We start from the raw sequence: 26,404 nt of genomic DNA, 5'->3' as shown, positions 1-26,404 counted from the left end.
TAGATTTCTTTTGCTAAATTAAAATTCCTTGAGGGTAAGAAACATGTCCTTTTCACTTTGTGTTCACCAGAACACCTAGAACAGTGACTTCTAGTTAGTGGGTGTTCAATAATTATTTGAATGACTAAGAGCAGTGAAATATTATAAACTGTAGAGTTTCAAGGCCAACTACATGAAATTGTTCATAGGAGATTATATTGATCCAAGGTACTTGGGACTTGACCATTTTGAAAGAAGATAATTTAATTAATATACAAGGAACACAAATTTTAAGCTTCATCTCTGCATCATATTGGAGAAGGCAGGTCGTGCTGTGTAAAGGGCTTGTCATCTACACATAGTGCCTCCTCTGAGACATCTCCAGGCAGCACTAATTGCTTATTTTGTATCATTTCCATAATATTTCTCTGTACGCCTTAGAGAGAGATTATGTCCTAATCTTCTTTGTGTGTCACATGTGTTCAAAAAACTTTTGTCGGATGAATAAATAAATGACTGGCCATGTGACACATCAATTTACATTTTGAGCTTGAGTTTTCTCTTTTATAAAATCAGTCTAATAATCCTCATCTACTTCAGAGAGTCTCATTCAATAATAAAAGTTCTTATAATTGGTGATAAATTGTACACAATCTTTTTGGGATACAGTTGGAGTGTAAAATAAATGGAATTGTAGGGTATTAAGTGAAAATTAGAAATGTTTACTAGCATGACACTGCCAAAATAACAGCAGATTTTGGAGCCAGAAAGCCTGAGTATGAATCTGCTCTCGGACATTTATTAGCTCTATGACCTTGGGCAGTCACTTAACTTCCCTGTGCATTGGCTTTTTTAACCTGTAAAATAGAAGTACTATTGGTGCCTTACAAGAACATTGTGCTGTCTAAGTAAGTTAATATATGGCTACAGCACAGAACTGCTAAGCACTCACTAATTGCTAGCCATTATTTTGTCTTTATATCTCTAATGTGATGTAATGTTTTTGTTCATTTTCACATTCCCAGCACATAGCTGAGTACATAGTCCATAGATTTCAATGTTTTTTGAATAAGTGAAAAAATAAGTGCTTTACACATTATAAATGGACATTTTCTACATTAATATTCCCAAGATCATCTTAAAGTCATTTAGGTCAACTTAGAGAAAAGAAACCAGAAATTATAAATAGTAACTAGCTGCCTAAAGTGCTATTGAATGGGTCTGGTTGTATTCCTCAGAACAAGAGATGGTCAATGCATAAACTTCCTCCATTCCTTGTTGATAAAATGCTTCAGATACATACCATTTTCAATCCCAAACCTCTTTTATTCCAGTGTTTTCTCAGCTTTCCAGATTATGAGACAAAAGCTTCCATAGGTGCTAATGGTATTTAATACCTCTCATTAATACCATGAATTCACCCTGGAACAAGGAGGGAGCTCTGGGGTCCAGCAGCAACTGCCTTTGACAGGCAAGGAATAAGCTGGAGCTGCAGCAGGGGACAGCAAATACTGGGAGCTTAAAAATCACATCACCCCTATACTCTGGCCTTCATGGCATTTGAAAGCTTGGGCAGATGTGGGGAGGACCTGAATTAGGAATCAGTTCCCCAGAGTGGGAACCACCAGAAGTTCTCTCAGGTGATGTATAGGAAAGGAAACTGAAGCTTTTGGTCTTTGTAACAGAACCTAAGGGAAATCTGAATCTCTATAGGTAATGGAATCTGGTGCTCTAATTAGAAGCACTAATTAGACTCAACTCAGCACTTTAGCTGAGTTTTGTGTTTTTGGTAGTTATAAGCATTCCAACAAAACTCTCTCCAGCCACTAGACTCGTAGAAGGAAATTTTCTAGGTTCTGCTGTTTTCTTTCTGTTGTTGTTCCTGTTTAATGTTGACTCTCTTCAAGTTGATTAGTCAAGAAGCAAACAACGTTACTTATTAAACACCTTTGTGAAACAGCATGATAGAATTCTGCTAGATGACTCACGGCTCTTGTTTGAATTCGTCTTGTAGATATTTTTAAAAGAATGAAATGTGCCATGTCCTGATACTATCTCTATTTGATTTGGTGCAGGCTGCCTTGGGTCCTGTACCAAGCAAGTGAAAAAGGAAAGGTCTTTATTGGTTTTGTAAAGAACAAACACAAAGCAACTCCTTAGTCTTTACCAAAACAAGACCGAAAAGAGCTGATTCATCTTCTTGTCTGCCTAAAAACTGAATAGTACATATAAAATGTTCAAGAAGAGCTAGGAATCAGAGGGATAAAATATTATCCTTGTCCTATATCCTTTTTTCCCAATCCCGTCGTAGTAGCTTTATTTGACTTGCACATATAAGGTTTGAAGAAAGAGAGATATGTGAAGCAAAAAAGACTAAAGGGAAAACACTACTTCCAAAGGAGTTTACATGGGGGTCACAGTGTTCTTATTGCCAGAAATAATATGTTCTGTACTGTGTGTGCAGCAAAGGGAGTCTTTCCATGCTGGATCCGGTATATCAGGTTCTTTATGGATATGGTAAATAGAAAAGCACTCAGTTCTTTTTTGAGGGTAGATTAAGTGAGAGCAATGATACTTAGATCATTTCTGGAACTGGCACATGGAACTGGCAAATTCTGCATGGGAATAAGAGAGATGAGCTTTGTGTATAATTCAGACAATCACAGACAGTATAGTCTTCTTGAAAGTAGCTTCCTGTTAAAGTCCAGAAATTTAACTCTTATTTCTATGTCTGCAGATTATTCCTATTAGGGTTTGGTTAGGATTGAGGTCAGTATCCAGCCCATCGTACCAATAGGTATTCTACAAATGTATTTGTTGAGCTAATGAAGGAATAAAATCACTCACCTCCTTTCTACTGCTGTAGTTCTATTAAGTGTGATACATGGAACAATTTATAGTAAATATTTTCCTTACACATTTGAGAAAAAGCTCTGGAAGATAATTTGACTATTTTGATTCTAATTATGGTCTATCTTTGTCCTTGATATATCATTCCCTCCTTCTAGTGAATGCTTAGTCTTTCAATTTATTTCCATTTTACTAGGAAGTAATACTTTTATTATAACATTCAGGAGGGGGTGGAGTGGTATCACACATGCATTCAATGACGTTGTGGTTTTAGCATCTAATTCCAATAAAGATGAGACCAATGCCTGAGGATTTGAGAGTGGCAGATGTTCAGTGGGGCCACAGAGGAAAAGCCCATGAGGGATGAATGACAGGCACCAGGTGGCCATGCTCTTCTCAGTGACTTTTTAAAGATGGGCTCAATCAATCAAGATTTAGAATAACAGCCAATATTTTCCAAGTACCTACTATATGTTTGCCACGAAACCCACTTACTTTTATATATTTTTCTTCCTAATTCTCAAAACAACAAACATGACATGTATTAAGGTTATAGTAGCTTTATATTAGAAAATGGGGTTAAGTGTGTAGGCAAGAAAAAACACTTTGGAATTTTCTATTCTTTCTCCATTCACACTGAAAACTTGAGAATTATCTTAAGGGAAGAAAGGCGAGAAGGCTGTGACATTTACTTACAGACTTTCCTTTTATTTCTTCCTTTAGTGTAGCTCAGGGGTTCTCAATTCTAAATGTGAATATGTGTTACTATATGCACTAATTCACATATGTTAAACTTTAAGGGTGATTTAAGGGAGTTGAAGATGATTTTGACTATGCCAGATTTTTGCTTTAGGCATTCACTTTAAAACTAACCCTCGGCCAGGCGCAGTGGCTCACACCTGTAATCCCAGCACTTTGGGAGGCCGACGCAGGCAGATCACAAGGTCAGGAGTTCGAGACCAGCCTGGCCAACATGATGAAACCCATCTCTACTAAAAATAAAAAAATGAGCTGGGTGTGGTGGTGTGTGCCTATAATCCCAGCTACTCAGGAGGCTGAGGCACGAGAATCACTTGAACCCAGGAGGCGGAGGTTGTGGTGAGCTGAGATCACACCACTGCACTCCAGCCTGGTGACAGAGTGAGACTCTGTCTCAGAAAACAAAACAAAACAAAAAACCTGACCCTCAATTAACAACAAACTCCACTTTATTCAAAATAAGTTATACAAATTTTAAAATGTATTTAAAATTTTCAGAAACAGTGGTTATTGGCAAATGATGTTTCAATGGGTTATGGAAGGATAGAGAAAGTCATTAAATCATCTTCTTTCTTTTTTTTTTTTTTTTTTTTTTTTTGAGACGGAGTTTCACTCTTGTTGCCCAGGCTAGAGTGCGATGGTGTGATCTCAGCTCACTGCAACCTCCACCTCCCGGGTTCTAGTGATTCTCCTGCCTCAGTCTCACAAGTTGCTGGGATTACAGGTGCGTGCCACCACACCTGGCTAATTTTTTTTTAATTTTTAACAGAGACGAGGCTTCACCATATTGGCCAGACTGGTCTCGAATTCCTGACCTCAGGTGATCCACCCGCCTTGGCCTCCCAAAGTGCTAGGATTACAGGTGTGAGCCACCGTGCCTAGCCAATCATCTTCTTTTCTAACATCAACATTTTGTTGCACTTGGCTCCATTGCCAACCGCAGGGAAGCAAAAGAATCAGATAAAGAAGAGTTCTTCAAGTTCAAAGTTTCTTTAATTAAGTTCTCTTTCTTTTACAGTCTTATAGTATAAGAGAAATCTCTCAACCTTTCTCTGTATCTTTTCTAACCTATAAGAAGGAAAGGCAGAGACATATTTACAAAAAGTAAGTTTTAAAATCCCTCCTTTTCCACCCAAGATTACAACTTTCTCTGGCATAGCCCTTCCTTCTTAAGTCTTCTGAGGTAATCCTTTGCCACATGGCACCACGGCCCAGGATTTAAGAGCAGTGGTCTCAGAGTCAGGAAATTGGGTATAAATCCGAAATCTGCTCCTTGGTAGAAGTGTCACTTTCTACAATTTACTTAACCTCTCTGAGACTCAGTTTTCCCAGTCATATAATGGGGATAATTTCTTACTTCCTCTTAGGACGGTTAAGAAGAATGTGCCTGGAACTAAGCAGGCATTCAGTATTCATTGACTGAGTAAAAATTGTGCAACACACAGTATTGAAGCAAGCACGTAGTCCATTCTTATTAAACTATAGTTATCATTATAACTTCCTCTTCACTGCTAAATAAGTGAGAATGATTTTGTTTTAAATATTCTAAATAAACAGAATTGCAGACATGGGAGACATGAGGACATTGGTGGGAAAATAGAATATCAGTGTATAAGTAGTAAGACACTGTTTGAGTGATTTCATTCATAAGTTCGAATTTTGTCCAGTTCCAATTCTGCCACTAGATCTCACCCCCTGAGACGGCAGCAGGCACAGAGGCATGAGTACATTTGTGTACCTCCATGACCATAGCCTCTACATTTGGCTTCGCCTGTGTTGCCCCAGCACCAGCTCAACCTTGCTCGCCTGGTCTCCTTCAGGTCTTAGTGGTACTGGACTCATGAGCCCACCTGTTCTCATTTCTTTTGGTCTGGGATCCTTACCTAGGGTCTTCTGTGGGGCCTTCCTGCTCTACTGGTCGGCTCCTGGCAAGCTCACTGGCTTCCAACTTAGCAACCCAGGGAGACTACACTTCAAGGCCCTGCCTGACTACACAGCACTGCCCAGCTGACTGTGTTAGGACTATTTTCCAGATTGGTATGGAACATTCCATAAGGTGGCTTCTTCCAATAGTGCTAAAGGGCAATGTGGCAAGACCTCCCATGCCATTCAGATTTTCTTCAATGTACCATTTGTTCTCGAGGTCGAAATTATTCCTAGAGACGTTAGGTGAGATATCAGGAGACTTACAAAGATGACTGCACTCTGCTTTTTCTCTTTCTCCTCATATACCCACAGTATTCTTTCATTGCCTTTGTATCATACACTCCTCCATCTTAATACCAGCTAAGCCTTAATGGCCCAGTGGCTAACTCCTCTCTATTTTATGTTAATTCTATAAGCTTAATCCTGCATGCTGGGTTGTTGATCTGCTAATAAAGGAAGAAAATAAAGGAATTTTAAAATCTTCTCTCAAGACAATATCTTGGTTTGCAAGGCTATGTTTTTTATGCATAATCCTATTTCTGCATGTCAGAAGCTAAATATTACTTTGGTCTTACTCTTTGCATGGCTTCAAAACAAAATTCTAATCTCTTCTGAAGACGGATGCCTTGGATGGAGTAGGCTGAAGGTCTTATATCTGCAAAAGCAAGAGAAAAAAAGGACATTCATAATTTCTTGAATATTTCCCTACAGTGTTTCAAGAGCAAAGTGGTATTTACTGGGAAATTTCCTCTAAAGAATATTACAGAAACATTCTTGCCATAAAAGCCTGTATAATATTTTTAAATAACTCATCTATTATTTGTATACAGTGTAAAATGTACAAAATAAACCAGACTGACTCTCCGAATTCTCCAGTTATAACTCTTTGTGTTGTATAGATACATTCTCAATGTAAACTATTTTGGTGATTTTATGGTATTGACATTTAGTTATGCTGAACTAAGCTACGATCAGTTTCCCTAAATGGAACCCTAAAAAACTATACATCTGTTTTCCAACAACCTTCCAAGTTTAAGATGGTTGTTTTTTGTTACAATGAAACTAATAAATTGTTTGACCTGGTTTAATTGCCAGTGTTTTGTGTACACGTTGATGTAGATTTTAAACTAGAGAAGCAGAAAATGAAAGTATGTTTTCTTTGGCAGGCATTTGATGTACTTGGAAGAGTTGAAGCTTACCTTAAGCTCCTTAAATCAGAGGGTTTAAGTCTGGCTGTTTTGGCAGCGAGGCATGAGGAATTATACAGAAAAATTAAAGACTGCACAGCTGATGCTTTGCAAAAGGGACAAACCTTAATCAGCCAAGTAGACTCCTGCAGGTGAGTAAAGTTGATTTCTCAGTGTAACAAGCTTTTTCACAGTTTCCACAACGTGCTAAAAAATAAGATGCATGATTGTCTTTTTCTGGTTCTGATGTTTTGCTGCATTATGATATGGCTTAAAAGGATCTATTGAAGTTTGATCAACAGCTATTCTGAACACAGCCATTGCTCATCCAGAAGTGAGGCCATATTCTGAGCCTGGAGACTTACATATGCTAAAGCTTTCTGTTTACTCGTTTCTGAGGAGGGGAAAGGGAATGGACAAAATAAGAAACAGAGCTTTAGTTCCCAAGCCTTTTCAAACCCTAGCATCTTTATGGAATAGCTCCTTCCCTTTGGTTCATGAGTCTTGAGTCTATCCTGTCCTGTCTTTTTCTTACTGGAAGAAAACAAAATACCAGAATTTCCTTCCAGTTATGACCTTGGTGGCTCACCATGCAAAACCCTAAGTAAACAGTGACAATTATTAATCCAACAGCATGGGCACCAGACCCCATGCTCTTGAACAATGCTCTAGGTGGGCCTGTTTTATAAGCATATTTGGTGAATGCCTCAGTGTTGAGCTTAGTGGACATGAAGAGAGAGAAAGACCTTGAGAAACAGAGAGAGAATGCAGTAGGAAAGTATGGGAAAGAACAGGAAGACAAAGGGGAAATGACAGAGCAGATAGTGGAATGCATATTGACCAGGAAGAAATGAAAGCAGGGCTTACATTTTTCACAGAGAGAGACAAAAAGAATTATAAATGGGTTAAACCCAGTTTTTCACCTTCCATGTCTACAATCTCCTTGAAACTCAAAGACATTCAATTTGAAGAACCATGAAATAAGTGAAATGTGATAAAATCATTTTATTTCTGTTTAAACCCTTGTTCTGTTTGATTTTAGATGAGTTTAAAGGTGTTGATTTGGTAACTTTGGGTTTGGGGAACCTTCTTTCCAGAAGACAGTCTGAATCTGGACAGAGGTATTTAACCCAGAGTTTGTGATGTTTGCTACAAACAAGTTGTGCTACATGCACAACTAAGATTAGAAATAATCCAAGGTCTTCCAATAAAAGCCAAAAAGTTGAGACTATGAAGACAAGGGGTTCTCCCCTTTGAAAAATGAATAACTATGTTTTTTACTAAGTTTCTTTACTTTAGCTCCAAGCTGTGCATTAGGTAATAGGGGTGTCCACTAGGCTTCAGCAGTTTCAAGGTGTTTCCTCCCATCCAGGCACAAAATATGGATACAGGAACTCCTCCTCCTCCTCCTCTTTTCCAGCTTTTCCAGAATGTATAAATGTCTTGAACAATGCAGAAAACATCCTATGGGGTAGAAGAGACACTTATTGTGCCTGGACTTGGGGTACATGTTGGACATTGATTTGAGTCATATGATGACTGAATTAAGCGGTGAGGTTTCCAGTTATAATTTCAAAATGGTCCAGTCTCAGTTTAACAAAGCACAGACAGATGTTATTTCTCTGGTCAGGCTACTCTTTACTTGCGGCATGTTCCCTGGCTGTGGAAAGGTTCCTTTCACGCATGGGGAGATCACCATGTAGCTGAAGACCTCTACCCAAATCTCTGGAGTTCTGTTTGTGGGTTACTCTTTCCTATCTGGTACCCTGCCCACAAATTCGAGATGCCTTGACCCAAAGCCTGGTTCCTGTCTTCTCAACTCAGCAAGAACTCCAGGCTCTGCTTAGTTCCACCTCTCTGAGCTTTGATCTAAAAATTACCTTCCAGGCAATAAACTAGTGCAATCATAAGGCTCATCTCATGTGTTTTCCTTCTCTAACAGATCACTGCCCTGTGCTACTAATTGTTTAGTGTCTGAAAACCATTGCTCATGTACTTGTTTTTCTAGTTGGTTAAGGCATGAGGGTAAATCCAGTCCCTGCCTCTTGACCAGAAACTGAAGTTCCCTATTTAGTTTTGATGCTTAACTCCTGGAGTTAGAAAAGTAGTCACAACTTTTTACTGCTGAATTTTATCCTGTTTGCTCTAATCAGTAATTCTTTGTTTTCAAAACAAATATAAGAGGAAAGCTGCTTTTGTTTTATATACATTCTATGTTTGAGGTTTTATTGACTATTTTTAGCCATCCATTTTGTAATGGCTGATATGTTTATTTGCTTCTTTATGTGCCAAGAGTGGTGCTGTCTCATTCAACTACAAAAAACAAACAAACAAACAAGCAAAAAACTCTATGAAATGGACATCTTCATTTCATAAACAGGAAACTGAGATTCAGAGAAGTTAAGTTTAAATTTCATGGCATTGTTTTTGACACTCTACATGTATGAAATTAAACTCCCTTGACACTAGTCTTAGTTTCCTTATCCATACCAGTTTTCTTTTTACCTCTTTTGCTCTTTTTGGTCTTAATTTTTACATAATTATTGTTTTTCAAAGAGACATCTACAATCCTGTTTTTCATGACGCAGACTGGGTTCAATAGAAGAAGAAATAATTAGGTACCATTTCAAAAGCTTGAATGAATGCTTAGGTAAGTGGGTTTAAGAAAATCATTAGCAATATGGTTTCTGTCAACATTGTAGTTCCAAGGTATTTGGTTTCCTCGAGATTTTATAATATTTTATAAATCAATACTATTTTCATTTTGCAGGAGGAGCTGAAGATAAAATAAAATTGTTTCTTGGCAAAGGACATTTTTGGATTCAGAAGGTAGATCTAGAATAAGAACCCATTAAAAATTGAACTGAAATGCATTAGACTGTCGGTTGCAAACTAGAGCCATACATTGCTACTGACCTCAATCCCATGCATTCTGTTTGGGATTTGCTTCCTTTCCTCATCTAATAATTTATGTGATCAATGAACTGAGTCACCATCACAGGAAAGAAATAGAATGTAAGGATAATATTTCAAGTGCAGCCACTGCTAGAGTGAAGATGGAGTTTAGAATGCTGGCAATGGAAATCAATGGAAATTTCAACAGAGCAAAGCAGATATTGTTGAACATCACAATAGCTTCTGAGACTTCTGAGTGCCAGCCACACTCATGGGACACAATTTATTAAGGTTGCTATTACCAGACACCAAAAAACTGGTATGGATAAGAAACCCAAGACTTCGCGTTAAAGGAATTTTAGTTCATACATTCTGAGTGCCAAAACAATGCCATGACATTTAAACTTAATTTCTCTGAATCTCAGTTTTCTCTTTTTAAAATGAAGATATACATTTTATAGAGTTTTTTTTTAAATTGAATGAGACAGCACCACCAGTTGAGCACAAACTCACTTGTTTATTGAGCCCTCTCTATGTGCACCACCATCAGCACATAGAGAGGGCTCAATAAACAAGTACAGTGATACATCGCTTAACAGTGAGGATACATTCTGAGAAATGAGTCTTAGGTGATTCTGCTGTCGTGTGAACATCACAGAGTGCACTTACACACATCTTATACACATACCTACACATACTTAGACATGGTATAGCCTACTACATAGCTAGGCTAGCCTATTGTTCCTAGGCTGCAGACTTGTGCAGCATGTTACTGTATTGAATATTATAGGCAAATGAAACACAATGGTATTCATGTATCTAAACATAGAAAAAGTACAGTAAAAATACAGTATTATAATCTTTTGGGACCACCATTGTTGATTGAAATGTTATACAGTGTATAACTATACTTTTTTACTTTATATATAAAGAGCTTAAAAAAATACTGAGAGTAATATGGTTGTTTCAGATGATTACAACACAGTCAGTTGTATCAAATTCTATTCATTTTCACTAACTGGAAAGGTAATATTTGAAATAGGGAAGATAAACACTTATCTTAATGTAATAAAAGGCTTAATTTAGTATTGAGGCAGGTAGGAATTTCAGAGGCCCTTTGATCTGATTTTTTTTTCTGTTAGTCAAAAAATAGGACCTCAGAAGTTTACATTTATCTGAGATGAAGCTTCCTTAGTAAATCTGAGACCCTTTCATTATTGTTCGGTAATCACTACTTTATTAGGAAGAGATTTACACTGTTTTACTATCATGGAATCAAATACATTTGAAGTTTGAGCAGCTTCAGAAAGCAAATTGTGGTTATTTACATGTTTTCTTGCCTTTTCTATTTCCTGCATTTAATCTGACGATAATTCCAAGTCATTATTAAATAGTTGTTATCTTTTTGGAGTACAATATCTGTCACATAACCACTTTAATTTTAAAGGCATTTTAGTGCATTCTTTATGATGCTTACAAGTGTATGTAATAACAGTTGTCTTAGTCCATTTTCTGTTGCTGTAGAAGAATACCTGAGACTGGTAGTATATAAAAGAAAGAAGTTTATCTAGCTCATGATTCTGGAGGCTGGAAGGCCAAGATTGGGTGGCCACATCTGGTCAGCCTCTGGTAAGAACCTCATGCTGCCTCATAACATGATGGAAAACTGAAAGGAAACCAGGTATGTGTGAAAAAAGGGAAAAACACAAGAGGCAGCCTCGCTTTATAACAACCTGCTGTAGTGGGAACTAATCTATTCCTGAGAGAACTAACCCAGTTTTATGAAACATACATTAATCCATCTTAATGACCATGTTATTTACTTCTTGAAGACACCACCTCCCAACATCACCTCATTGAGAACCAAGCCTCAATATGAGTTTTGGTGAGGACAAACCATACTTAAATCATAGAAATGGCCAAACTTATAGTGAGGTTGAAAGCCCCTGGCTTCCAGCCTTCCTCATCTCTCCCTAAGCATCATCCTTGAGAACCAAGTCTAAAGAAAAACCAAAGACGGCCTGCTACCAAGCATAATTTTGCATTTATTAAGACACAGGAATCTGTGGTGATTGGAAATGCTGGATCCAGGACCTTGTGTGAGGGGAAAGTTTTCTATAATGGGACAAAAATGAGGACCTCGTTTTTTTCTCTCAGTTCAGTTACCAATTCAGAGCTCAAAAACATACAAAAAGCCAGCAAGTGTTGATCCAACACTTACTGCCTTCTTAATGTAGATCTTCATATTTTCATATTTTACAGAGACATAAAACAGGAGTTAATTGGATTTTGCTTTGTTTTCCCACAATTTTCATTTGTGTTGGCTACTGCTACTTCCTTTGGTTGATATTGTGCATGGTTATGAACTTTTTGGAGCAGAACATGATCCCTTTCTTCATTTGTTTATGCAGAAATATTTATTGAGTGTCTTTTGTAAATCAGTTGTTCCCAAGCATCGAATGTGAAGTGTCCATCTTCGTGGTGCTTATACTATTCTGGTGGTAAGAAATAGCCAACAGATAAATCAAATACATAAGATGCTCTTACCCAGGAATGAGTACTATGAAACAATATAAAAGGGAAATGAGATAGAGTGACTGAGCAGGAGATCATTTTAGACATTGTAGTCAGAGAAGGACTCTCTAAGAACAAAGGGGGCTACCCTGCAAGCAGCTGGGAGATGAGTGGAACAGGCAGAGCAATAGTAACGGTGCCACAGAGAGAAGGGTGGTGTGGCTGGAGGAGGGGGTGGCAGGGGGAGAAAGGTGTCAGACAAGACTACAAAGTGAGGGGGGAGGTACACTATGCTCAAAGACTCATTGGCAATAATGGCAAACACTTCTGTGCTCTAGACATAAATTAATTTAATCCTCAAAACCACCCTGTGAAATGGCTACTATTATTATCATTGTCCCTGTTTTGCAGATGAGGAAACTGGGGCACAGAGAAGTTTAATAACTTGCCCTATTGCCTGTCACACTGCAGTAACACGTGGTGTGAGTACTTGAAAGCTGATCTGAACTACTCTGTTAGGTTGCTAGTTTTTTGTCTTTCTACTCCTTTCATTCAGCTTTAATCAATAACAAGAAGCCTGGGGGCTAAATGAACATGGATCCTTTTTTTAAAATATATATTTTAGTGCACTTAAAATTTACTCTAGCTTCTAGCTTCAGCTCAAGTCCCAAGTTCTCTGCAAAGTTTTTCTTTCTTTCAGTTCATTTAGGAAGTTATCAAATGTACATATGAGCATCTTATATGACATACCAGCACCAGGCCTCAGGGACAATCAAAGCCATATAAAACTGACCCCAAATCCCCAGAACCTGAGAACCTGTCCCATGTCCAGTCAGGGAGCTGCACATCAAGGAAGTGTGCTGCAGGCATGAGGGGCCCATGAGTACAGTGGATGTTGTGGTCACTTCTTCAGAGAAGGGAGACACAATCCTAAAGTCTGAGATCAGGACAGGCCAAATGAAAGGGTGAAATCTGAGAGGGCTATGAACAATTGCTGTATTTGGTAGGCTGAGATGGGTGAAGGGTCTACATCTTCGAGCCAAGATGAACTGAATCAATAACTACCACATAATAGTTTCTTGAATTCCTTTTTATTTGTCACATCTATCTCATGACTTCACTTTTCATTCTGTGGTGGGCTGAATCATTCTTTAGTTATTTCATTTATGACAGTATCATGTCCTCATTCAGACCATGGTATCATCCCAGGGCTGAAACCACCCAAGAAAGCTCTTTTTTACCTTATGTTAAGGGGCTGGCATGACATTGAAGGAAAGCCCTTAACATAGTGAAAATATTTACAAAGATCTTAACAAAAACCATCTCCATTCTCCAACAAAACAAACACATTTCCTTTGCCTAGTAGATTTGTCTATGCCTGCATTTTATATGAACTGTACTAAGCATTTAAGAACTTAAAAATAACTGCTTTTAAAAGACTTTGATGATGCATTTAGATGGTAAATGTCAGATAGTGAAATTTAGGAAATTACAAAGTTGAGTTCTTATGACAGTCAACCCAGCCACTTTCCAAATATTTTCATGTCTATATTAAGCTGTTCTTTTTCAAGGCTGGGTAAATGTCATAACTGAAATCTTGGCTTGTTAACACTGTTAAGGATTTTATCATTCTAAAACTCTTAGTGTGGAAAGTACCAAAAGCTCACACTTCCCATTAAATCCAGGAGTAACTACACTAGGTTCTCATAAAGTATCTTTATCACGGTAATATGAATGTATTCATTTATAATGCTGATGATGTGAAGTGAAGTAGCAAAGATCCCAGAGTAAAAAGATCTGGACCCACAGAACCTCCAGAGGAAGGCTGACTAAAGAGGCAGAAATCCCTGCCCTGGGTGATTGAGGACTCCTCTCATATTACAGGGTTTAGGGAGAAGAGGACAAAGAAAAGAGACAGAAAGAGATGTGAGGGGACATATTTATGAACAAGATGCTCATCACAGTGCTATTTATAATAGTGCAAACCTGAAAACCAGCTAAATATTTCCAGAAACTAGGGAAATGTTTGAATAGTTTAAGGGACAGCACATAATGGAATATTCTAAGTCCATATCAAACAGTTTTTTGAAGAATATTTTAAGACAGAGCATCCTCACAATATAACGGTAAGTAGGTACAAGTGGGACCCAAATTCTCTATAAGGCATGATACTAATGTGGGGTGGAGTAGGTGAGGAGGGCCAGGGGACTACCAAAAAGAAAGTCTTTTTGAAACGAAATACATTAAAAGATATTTTTATGTTTTCCAGAGAATCTCAAATGTGTGCATTTATCTGTTTAGCTCTTGCTGTGCCCTTTTAATCTCAGTATTATGTCGCAAATTATGAGAAAATTTCAGCAATTATCTTTTTAAATATTACTTTTCTGCTATTACCTTTTTTTCTCTTCTATACCTTCTATTAGAAGAATGTTGGAGCCTCTTGGTCTCTTTCCAGTCTCTTACCTGTCTTTGGTATTTTTTCACTATTTTAACTCTTTGTGTTGCATTCTCCATGGGTCCTCAGGCTATTTTCTCTTTTGTCCATTTTCCCTTTGTTTTCATTCATTGATTTCTTCTTTTAGAAAATATATTGTTTTCATTTCTGTGATTTCTAATTTTTTTTGTATCTAATTTTGCTTTATTTCTGACTTTTTGTTTCAAAGTTTCTTGGTCTTTTATTGTGGGTGTTGGGTTTTTTTAATCTCTGATGATCTCAGGCATTTACTTTAAAGTCATTGTCAGATTGCTGTGCTTATTTTCTTTACAGCTAGAGTACATTTATCTCTTGGTTGTTGAACGTATCTTGGATTTGCTTTTCTTCATGTGTTTTGAGATTTTGGATTACACTCTCATTTGGAGTGGGAGGGTTTTTTTCTTTGACTTTCTTTTGCTTGCTTGCTTCTCTCTTTGCTCTTTCCTCCTTAGCAGCTTTGCAGTGACCACCTGGACTCATAGGACCTTCAGTCCAGCATCAAAATGTACTTCTGTTATTTGATCAGGGTCACACAAGTGTCTGTGGAGATATTGTGGCTCTTGAAGATGCAGTCAGGAAACCAGAAGAGGGCTTGATGTGGTTCCTGATGGCTCTGCCATGTTTAATTCCATGGCCCCCATAGCAGTTGGCTGCAGCATTTTCAGCCTCCCCTAATGAGGGTGGAGAATTTCAGCTCTGCTACTGATTTCAGGAAGAATCCTAGCAATGGTACCCTTCACATAGGACATATATGTTGGTCTCTATGGCCTCATAGAAATGGAACTTCTGGCCATCTCTACATGCATCTGAACAAGAACCCAGGTGCCCTGTAGCTTCAGCCACACTTACTGCTTTCTGTTTCTACTTTGTTATCTATACATAAAACATTGTGTGTTTGTGTGTGTGTGTGTGTGAGAGAGAGAGAGAAATGTTTGGTGAGAAAAATTTTCAAAGTATGTAGCTTAAATAAGAATCAAATTTATTATAGAAACATATACATTTCACTTCTACAATATAAATGGCACTTTTTCAAAGTAGGGATGAAAACTAGAGAGCAGCAGTTGTTTCCTCAAAAATAAAGACAACCATAAACATAAAAAGACACTCTTCAGGTTCCCATTAAAATAAGCAGAAAGCTAAAGATAAGGAAGATTTTTTTCCATCTTCAAAGTATAATTTGTCCATAGACAAAAATAAAAATATGGTCAGCTGATCCCTCCCAGTGAGACAGAGTAAGCTGTCAAGTGCTTACCATCTGGTTCAGCTCCTAATCCAGATGGGCTGACAATAGTAATTTATGAAAGGTTTGAAAGCAACTTGCCATTCTTCAGAAATAATCATTAGAACACATTAACATTGGAATTTGCTTCCCTCCTCCAGCCCCAATTTATAACAAATGCAAAGACAGGGCAACTGCTTCCATACAGTAAGTAGAACAGTCTATTCTTGAACCAGAAGTCAATACGTCTGTGATCTTTGAGGAAAAAAAAAAAGCAATTATTTTTCTTCCCCCTCCATCCCCCTCTATTGGCTCAATGAATAAGGGAGAGAATGTTCTCATTTGTAGTTTCTAACAAATGCCTGAAGAAGCTTTCACAGTCTGTGATGCTTGGAAAAGTCAAAGTCAACCTCAGGAATAATCTGATGTACCACATGTTCACACTACAGACAGGCATCCTCTAATCCATTCTTACAGAGACAGCCCAAAGGTCAATCAATATTTCCCATGCAAATCACAGAGCCACAGACTGTTAGAGCTAGAAGTCTGCACATTGTTAGCCCCTCTCCCACCCAGTCAGGCTGCACATGGGCAGTGTTACTTCCAAATCAGAACAAAATGACAGGCCACCACGTTTTTGGTTCAACCAAGTGTCTGTTACCCACCGTCAGTTCTTGTCTCATCATTAATTTAATAGGGCTGTAAAGTAATAGGACTCATTTCTGGGAGACTGATGAGATTCTATCAATTTATTTTCAGTTCATGTAATAATTGCTGGCAAAGAAGGGGGTCATACCTTTCCTTTGATCAGACCACCTGCCGTTCAGGTGCTGAGGAAATTGTCAATATGCATGCTATGCAGGTTTTAAAATGTTTCAGAACTTTCAAAAGGAAAGTCTGGTATCATCGTATAAAGTTTCTAATGGAAAAGGATGGACTCAGGGCTGAATGTAACCTGCAGATTAGGTTGTCACTCAGAAGGAATAGAAAAAGCCCTAGGACTGGGAATGTGATGGATATATTCCAATTGGGAATCAGAGAAAAGGAATTGGTTACTGCCCAATCAGACAGAGATGACCTAGTTATAGGGGCATAGAGAGAGGGAAATGGGAACTGGCTAGAGTAACAAAGATGAATGGAAACTTCTCTTCCCGAGAAAAGGATCTAAGCCACATGTGAGAGTGGAGTACACAAAGGATGGGCAATGATGCACAGAATGACAAGGCAGTTCAGTCTGTCCCTCTAAGGCTTTAAATAGAAGGAAGTATCAAGCCAAACTACACATGATAAATTTGGTTTAACGTAACTATAAATGCTAAAGCATACCAAAGAAGAAATTGGGCAGTCTTTGGATAGCCTAAAACTTCTACAAGTGGCCAAAAGTGCAAGTCATCATTGTTTAAAACTACTGGACACTGTTACTACGACATTTCAAATATGGTAACTGCGCATATATTCTTCTCAATCTTTATGTGTTTTCTTCCCTTAAATAATGACCAGAGACTATTTTATTTGATTTGAAAATGGGCATTGATATTCTACTACTTATAAGGCTATGGGTTCAGGGCTACAAGGGATATAAGAATAAATAGGACACCACTTATTTCCCTCAAAGAATTTACAACACAATAGATACACATAATAAGGCATAAATCACCACAAAATGAGACCGAATCTCCAAGGTTACTGAAAAACAAAGAGAGAGAAAGCCAGATCCTATATGATTGGTTGTAATTCACCTAAATTAAAATTGTAGGTTGCTAAAAAGCAACACTTTTATGGAAGGAATGCTTGGTTTGGTTTTGTTTACCTATTTTTTGTGCTGGAGGGACCTTCAAGAAACGTAGTAATTTGAACAAGCTACCATGACCCTCTAGTGGCCACTTTGAAAACTACAGCAGGCATTGCATTACCTAGAAAAGCCAGCCAGTTTCAAAAGAGCATGTCAGCCAGGCCATCCCTATTTCTATGACAGCCAAGAACACTCAACTCAAGGCAAAGTGAAATTTTAGAGGAGAAAATACTCCCTACCCCATGTCATGTGTCATGGACCCAGAAAAAGCACTATGAGGTGGCAGAGTGTGAACTCTGAGATCAGATGTCAGCCATTTCAGAACTGGGCCAATTACTGAGACTGTCTCTGTTCCTCAGTCTACTCATCTGCGAAATGGGGATAACAGTCCTACTCAGCTCATAGGGTTATTATGAGGATTAGAAAAGAGACTACTTTTTAAGAATGTTGCCTTATCACAGTAAGAGCTCAATAACTTTTTATTAGTTGTAGTTATGGAATGTTATGGTACAAACTAAACCAATGTAATCTGTTTTTCCTTAAATTTCCTGAAGGTAAGCTGTATAACTAATCATGAATTTAATAAAATTATTAAGTATATTAAGTCTATTCAGGTAGCAAAGAGACTTGAAATTAAATCAAGTCTTTGCTACTTATTAGCTGTGTGTCTCTAGGGCAAGTTATGTCACCTGTGAAGGCTCAGTTTCATTGGCTAAAAATTGAAGTTATTGCTACTTTTCTGATACTTCACAAAGTTATTTTAAGGATTCTATCAAATAATCCATCTAATGCACTTAACAAAGTGGCATGTCTGTTGCAAGAATGTATTAAATAGTAGCTATTATGACTATATGCAAATGTATAAGAAGTGTGCATCTATAATCTATATTTCCCATGACACTACAATTGAGTGATGCCACTTTAGAAAGAGAGTTCATTTTGTATTCAAATGGCCAAAGAGGAGGCTGGGCTCAGTGTGAGTGTTGAATTAGAGCATCATAATTAAGACCAAGTAGGGATTCAAGTGGGAAATTTGGGAGCAGGAGGGGATGCTAGAGCAAGTTCAGGTCAGAGTCAGAGAGTGGATCTGAGTTCTGGTACTTCTGGTACCTGAGACATCATGGCTAGGACTTATAGATAACTGCAAGAAGCTGGCTAACAGTCTTATTCTTTGGAGAAGGCCAGGGAATAAAAAGAGTAATGTGAACAGGAATCAAGAGGCTTGGCTGGAGCTAGTTACTGAGATCTAGTTTCCCCTAGGGAAACTTTCAAAATTTGGACTCCCCTCCAAGCTACAGCTTCTTGGGGTGAGGGAGGCCTGTATTCTAAGTTTAGTTGGTAAAATAGCCCCTAACTGGAATAGACACCGAGGGCATTTGGGGTGGGACCACACAGGGCAACTCAGAGGTGGGAGTGGGCACCTTTTATCTTGGCTTTTCTTTCTGAATTGTATTAATCATTTCCAAATTCCTTTTATTTAATAATGGCATTTTCGGCCATTTTCAGCTATATTTCTTCTCTACGTGTTTGCCCATTTCCTTTCACAACCTTTGTTCTCTGTACCTTCTTTCCACAATGCCCCTTATTCAATTTATTTTTCTCTTTCCAGGTTTCCATATTCTGCAGAAAACTTGGAGCCTACAGTATATAGGAAAGCTGGGCTTTTAAATGCCTTTTGAGCATATAATATTTCAAAGTCTAAAGCCTAGTCAAAATACAATTCATATTACCAGTACACTGCTTTTGTAGAATTATGGAATTTAGTGTTATTAAGAACTATTTCTTAATGATAAATGAGAAGAATCTCCTGATGTCTTGATTATATTCTTCACTGTCTCTACGTATTAAAATGCAAAACTAAATGTTTAAAATGTAACATCTGTGAAACATTATGTGCCAGGAATAAGATTACTCATAGTGGTTTCATATTTTCCTCCAATTAAACTTATCTGGGACTTCTGTGGTCCACAGGACACACCTCAGTGTTTTCCAGCTCTATAGTGGCATCGTCATCACTCCATTGAGGTTACTTTACCTCCAGGTCATGTAAGATCTTGCCCTCATTTCATTACTAATTAAATTCATTTTTACAGAGTCATAAATTAATTATTTTGAGGTAAAATGACTGAAACCTGTACCTTGTTCTGAGCTCTTTTTAAACTCTGGGTAATTAAATTTAAGGGTTATCATGTTAATCTTTATTAATACAGTATGTGAAGGAAATGACTGAGGGGAAATGAAAGACCCCAACTTCTTAAATAGTCTTGGGGGTAGGTTGGAAAATTTGAGTGTTCATTCCATCAACAATATTAGGAAACTTGTTAAGATATCTTTGTACTAGAGCTAGGGTCCAACTCAAAGTTCATGCATTGTTTTAGAGGCATTTTCATTGTAGGAGCTCTCACATCACTTTTCTTTGTCTCATGAGGCCAGCACAGGCGAAAAAATGGTAATGTGAGGCTTGGCTTCTTTTTTTTATCAGCAAGTATGTTTGATTTCTAATTGTTGGTGATAACTTGGTTTTCATCTAATGAATACAGCCTTGAGCATTCATAATCATTGAGAACAAGGACCTTAGTGTTACATAAATATTTTACCCTATTGGATTAGTAAATGCTTTGTTAACTGACTGATCCACATTTCTATTCAAAGGCATCTTTAGATAAATGAAGTTTTTAAATAACATCCTAAGGAAAAGTCGTGGTAAACATACTGTGGCTTTGCCATAAGGTTTTCAAAATAGCCTACAAAAATATTACAAAATAAGCCTTTAGAAAAGAAGATTAGACCTTGTTGCAAAAACCCACAACTTATCTTTTCCCTCAGGACTGACTGACAAAACAAAAGAATATAATTTGTTTTTGCTTTCTGCTATGCCGAGATGATAGCTACGTAACTTCTATTATCCTAAAGCTGATGCCTTTTACCAACGCCTACCTAACATGAGAGCAGATCTGTTTTCAAATATTCTGCGTTCTATATTGGGGTAGAGTGAATTAACAGCTGGCTTGCTCTGTTCAGCTCTCAGGTGTCCGGCATCCATGAGATGATGGGGTGCATTAAGAGACGAGTGGATCATCTGACCGAACAGTGTTCAGCGCACAAGGAATATGCTCTTAAGAAACAACAACTAACAGCCTCAGTGGAGGGTTACCTACGGAAGGTAGTTTCATAAACTAAAACTTAAACATCTAAGTTGGTGATAATAGATGATATGGTAGGGCGGTATGTGGGCATGGCGGGAGGACAGGGGCATGTCTCCTTAGGCTGCCCTTATGTGCCACATTGGGTCCTTTAATTGAACTAAACAGAGTTGTAATTCACTGTTGTTCATGAACCATCCCTGACCCAGGTAGCCTGTCTGTGCCTCTGGCCTGAAGGTGTATACACAAAGGCAGTTCCCACTTTGCACAGTACTGTGTTAACTGAACCAAGTACAGATGGGAATAGAGTGGATCTTTCATTTGCATGGTTCTGAGCATGGTTCAAATATGCACAAGTTTCTGTTACCATGGTACCATACAACACCAGGACTCTAGACAGGTAGATAGATTGATACATAGATCCCAAATATTATGAGTTTTAGGTTTTTCAAGGAATAAATTGCCATTATTATATTTTATTGAACTAGACCAGTGCAAGGCAACAGTCATTCTGCATATAAACATACATGTGAAAATCCTCTCTGCAGAGTGAACATGATGGCTTGGTATGGAAGAATTTTACTTCCTGTTTCCAAAGGGGAATAAGACTAAGGAGCTACAATTTGACTAAATAAGAAAATTATTTATCTTTAGCAAAAACTAGTAATATCTCAATGGCATTGATGCTAATGAATCTTGCTGCAGAGGCTTGGTCTCAAATTTTCAATGATGTTTTCGTTTGATACGATGGACTTATACACCTGAACTTACATGAATAGAATTAGTAGACTTCACTGAAAAGGGCATTAAATATCAATGTCTGTATTTAAATTGCCTCCTCACCTGTTATTAATCCAGAAACTTGGGGATTTTATCCTTGTTCTGGTGCCTGGGTTTAGGGAGTTTCCAAATATGGTGGCAGCTGTGGTGCTGCATTGCCTGGAGCTTGAGACCCAAGCTAATTTGGTGGTGGTGGAACAGTAGGACCTCAGCTGTTGCTGTTTGTCCTATTGCCAATTTGGAGCCAATTTGAGTCTGGTGAGTATGGACTAGAGTTAGAGCAAGGGGACAAAGCATGTTACTTGAATGGAACAGAACCCTTCAAGGGTCACTTTAGTCATTGACTCATGTCCACTGAGGATCAAATCATAGTCCTCCAAGCTCATCAATTAAATGTCCTAAGTATGTCCCTGTGTTTTACTACAACATGTCCAGGGTTTGGTGCTTCCCCGGAGTCCCTCTTCCCAAAATACTGCAATGCTCATGCTCTGGATCTTGCCTTTAAAACGTGCCTATAAATTGGGTCCTATTCAACTCACAGATAAATTCATCTGTGTTGATGTGTTAGCAAATGCATTATCCTTCATAGGTAATATAGATAAGTTATTAGAGGATGTGGATGATTGCTTATATCTCATAGCTGTTAATAAAAGAAATTTTTTCAACATATAACCTTTGTTGGTAGGCCACAAGTATTACCTCCTATGAAGAGCAGCATTATTAAAACATGAAATTCTGAATATTTAAAAGTATATTAGATTAATATTGGTAAAATATATTTCAAGTATAACGAGAATCTATAAAACAATATTTATCTTCCTGACACATGTGTGTACATATATGCAAAAATATATTACTAAGACTGCCATATATTATTCACTCCTAAAGGTGGAAATGTCAATTCAGAAAATCAGTCCAGTACTTTCTAATGCAATGGATGTTGGTTCTACCCGTTCTGAATCAGAGAAGATTTTGAATAAATATCTGGAACTAGATATCCAAGCTAAGGTAAATAAAATGAGAATGATTATTATGGCTATAATTTTGTAAATATAATTTTAAAAATATTTGATAGCTATAAACTTAATCCTAGCTCACTTGAGGTTTACAATTCTAAATTCATACGTAGCACATAATGACTTAAAAACCATATTCTTATGTGTCTAAATTATATTTATATGTGCCTTTATTAGGGCATTTTTGCTCACTGAAAGTCAGCATTATGGCTGGGTATTAAACATGCATTTCGTTCCCTTTTCTTGCCTGGGCAGTTTCTCAAAAAAAGCCTCATTTTGGGGGTGACAGAGGAGGCAGGGACAGTGCTTCTCTGACTATTGGCAATTTTTTCTGCAAGAGCAAGTTACCAAAAAAAATTACCAGAAGCAACATGCGTTATTGCAAGATTCCAAGTATATAAATAAAAACAACCTTGTTTGCTTACCTAACATTCAGAGACGGAAAGTGCCCCACCCCCACCACAGCACCTTCTCCAGCTCCCTTCTACCCCTTTCACTTGGCACTTGGCTCCAAACCTGCCCTCAAGTTTAAGGAACGTGAGTCAAGTGCCCTCCCCTGGTTCTCCCAGGTCAGCAGGAAGAGGCCTGTGACTCCAGTTCTCAGCAGAAGAGCCTCCTTTATGGACTGTGTCCCCACCGGAAGCTGACAAACACACCAATTTTTTTGTTAAATGGGGTATTTTTTATTTATTATTTAGAATACTTAGAACTTATATCTGAACTCCATTTCATTTTTTAATTGTAAACATTTTAGAAATGGGGAGGAGATTACAAGGGAAGGAATTCCCCGCTTCCTTCCTTCCCAGAGTGCTATCATGAAGCAGGGCCTGTAAATTAAAATTACCTTCATTCAATGGAGTACTTGGGAAGCATATTAATCATAAGTAGGGAAGCAATCTCTCATTGCTGCAGAGCTTTTTCTTTCGTTTTGCTTGGTTTTTAGGTTGGTCTCACGTGAAATTTTACATGGCTCTTTCTATGACATGCATAATCGTCATGCCTACAATTTCTATTCATCCATTTAATCAATGGTTGGAGTTCACATAACAGAAATTACACTCAGAAGAAAACACAGGAGAACATCCCTGAGCAAGTCAAAGTCACTGATTTTTTAGGTTATTTAGGCCTGATATGTAGTATTTTCCCCACTAGCCCTTCTAGATAGAGATTTAAATAAGACTGCACTATTGATATGTCATCTTTTTGTAAATTAAAAACTAATAAATAAGTTGTGTAAATTTGCCATCTCTTATATAATAAAATTAGTTTAGGAATTTGCTGGAGGTATTGTTAAATTTCAAATAGCTATCTGATGTATAATTAATTCATTTAAATTATTTAAAACATTTCTAAACCTTCATACCAAACAACCTTTCTTTTATTTGTGACACAGAAAATAGAGTGCTCAAAATAAGAATAGCTGATAGAACCAAGAATAATTTGAGATGATTTTCATCCTAAAGTGCCCTTCTTTTTTTTTTTTTTTTTTTTTAGAATTTTGGAAGTTGTGTCTTTCTTTATTGAGGAGATTCTTGGTATAAGTTCAATTAGTAATCATAATTGATGGATATGCAGAAGATAATGAAATGTGAATGTTCATGATTCCCCTGTCAGTTTCCGACCTCCAGTGCTTTGCTTTTACAGGAGACATCACGTGAATTAGAAGCAGCTGCAAAAACCATGATGGAGAAAAATGAATTTGTATCTGATGAAATGGTATCACTTTCCTCTAAAGCTAGATGGCTAGCAGAAGAATTAAACCTATTTGGCCAAAGCATTGACTACAGATCGCAAGTCCTGCAAACTTACGTGGCATTTCTGAAGTCATCAGAGGAGGTATGGTACTATGTGTTAACCTTCTTCAGCAAGGTGGCCACTGCCCATGTCCTTGCTTTCTGTGGGGATATATGCTCTGCCTTGGTGGGTAGGTCCATATCCTCTACCCCTGTGCATGGGCTCACTTACAGGCCCTGTATTCTCGTAAACCAAAGAGTGATTGCAGCAGTTCTCAATCTATAAAGGTTTATTTAGCCAAGGTCGAGATGTGCCTGGGAAAAAATTAAAATCCCAGGAGCACCTGTGACCTGTGCATTTTCCAAAGGGGGGTTGGGGAACTTCAGTATTTAAAGGACAAAGGGCAAGCACGAGGAAAACAAAAAGGAGGGAGGATAGGCAGTGAGGCAGCTGGTTACATTCTTGTGAGGCTCTGATTAGCCTCAGCAAATCTACATTTTACATGTGAAAACCTCCATTTTTACATGGGGAAAAAGTAAATTATGCATTGTTGCACATCTAGTAAATCTACATTTTACATAAGATAAAGGAAACATGTGAAAAGAGGGAGTAGAGGCTATGACATAAAGCTGTAAAATTACAGTTATCTGTTTGGAAACAAAAGCAAAGCAGTTTTTGTGTGTGTGATCCAGTTCCCAAGCTTAACTTTCCCTTGGGCATAGTGAATTTGGGGTCCTGAGATTCTGTTTTTTTGTTTTTTTGTTTTTTTTCACATTCTTCAAGGCACCATACAAAGGCTCAGAAAATAAGTTGTTGTATTAAAAATCATACAAATTTGTACATGTGGATACTGTGGTATATGCACAAATAAACAAACTGGTTATATTGGAATAATTTTTACTATGTCCTACAAATATTTACAATATCCTAAACATACAACAAAATTACTTCAAAACAGTCATCTTCTAAACCATGGATCTTTTTGAATACCTTAGCAGTTAGTGTGGTTCATTTGAAGTACACAGAATTGGAAATTACAGGATTGTGGGTTCAGTCTCGAATCTGCCTTGTGTGATGTGTCTTCATATGTTACCCCTCAGAGCTTCTTCTGAGGCCTTATTTTGTCTGGTTATAATAGATGACCTCTAATATTCCCTCTGGTACACTGGATTCCATCTCAAAAGTCATTGCTTCTTGAAGCTGTCATCAGTAATAGAAAAGCCCTATTTTATTTTCCCACTTTATTTAACCCCAATCCTAGTAATCCCCATGCAAATGTAGATCACGCTCCTCTTCAGGCAGATGGGTGCTGGTTTAGTGGGAGGCAGAGCCAGTAGGGTTCACTCAGGGTTAGAGCCAACCCAAGATAAGTATGTGCTTGGTTTTTTCCATCTTCTCACCTTCACCTTCTCAACACCTTCCTTCTTACCTCTCACCACCACCGTCCTGCTGGCACACCTCTCCTCTGTCCAATTCCTTTATAATATTCTCAATTCACCACTGCATCCTTTTCTACATTTTTACTCAGCTGTTTGTCCTTTCTAACTTCTTTTTAGCTTTTTCTCTTTATTTTCTTTTTTCTTAATTTTTGATTTTTGTGGATACATAGGTATATATATTTATGAGATGATTTGATGCAGGCATGCAACGTATAATAATCACATCATGGAGAATGGTGTATCCATCCCCTCAAGCATTTATCCTTTGTGTTCTTTTTAGTTCTTGACCCTAAACTCTCATGGTTTGGCAAGTTCCAAACTATTCCCAACTGACAGAATTATCTTGTTGATGAATATTATAATTCAGGACATGAAATGGTAGAGAAGCTACGAAGAAGTGCTTGCTTTCTGCATATTCATTGCCAAAAATGAACCTCCTCAGCTTTCATTTAAGCATCCACTTTGATCCACTCTGTCCTTTGGACCAGGAGGCTTAGCTTTGCAAACAACAATTTAATCAGAACATTTTAGCTTCCTGCTTTCTATTTTCTGCTAAATCTGTTTTCCTACCTGGCAGAGCCTTCCATCCTTCCAATCCTGGCGATGCTCCCCGTACATTACTTTGCTCCCCCTCTGGCTTTCCTTTCTTCCTCACCAGCTAATGGTTACTCATTTCCTTTCCATCCTCCATCCCCTCA

General features: G+C 37.8%; 1 protein-coding gene across 2 annotated transcripts in view; it reads left to right on the top strand.

The window, feature by feature from the left end:
• CCDC141 (coiled-coil domain containing 141) overlaps positions 1-26,404 on the top strand; it is a 218,010-nt gene that overhangs the window by 136,405 nt on the left and 55,201 nt on the right. For both annotated transcript variants that reach the window (XM_054477409.2, XM_054477408.1), the window contains exons 8-11: positions 6,681-6,853; positions 20,616-20,757; positions 22,406-22,525; positions 24,178-24,369. In XM_054477409.2, the coding sequence (XP_054333384.1) occupies positions 6,681-6,853; positions 20,616-20,757; positions 22,406-22,525; positions 24,178-24,369 (627 nt within the window). The remainder of the gene's footprint in view (positions 1-6,680; positions 6,854-20,615; positions 20,758-22,405; positions 22,526-24,177; positions 24,370-26,404) is intronic.

Source organism: Pongo pygmaeus, chromosome 11 (genome assembly GCF_028885625.2).
Source record: "Pongo pygmaeus isolate AG05252 chromosome 11, NHGRI_mPonPyg2-v2.0_pri, whole genome shotgun sequence".
NCBI classification, from domain to species: Eukaryota; Metazoa; Chordata; class Mammalia; order Primates; family Hominidae; genus Pongo; species Pongo pygmaeus.
This window is presented reverse-complemented; position numbering and strand designations above follow the sequence as displayed.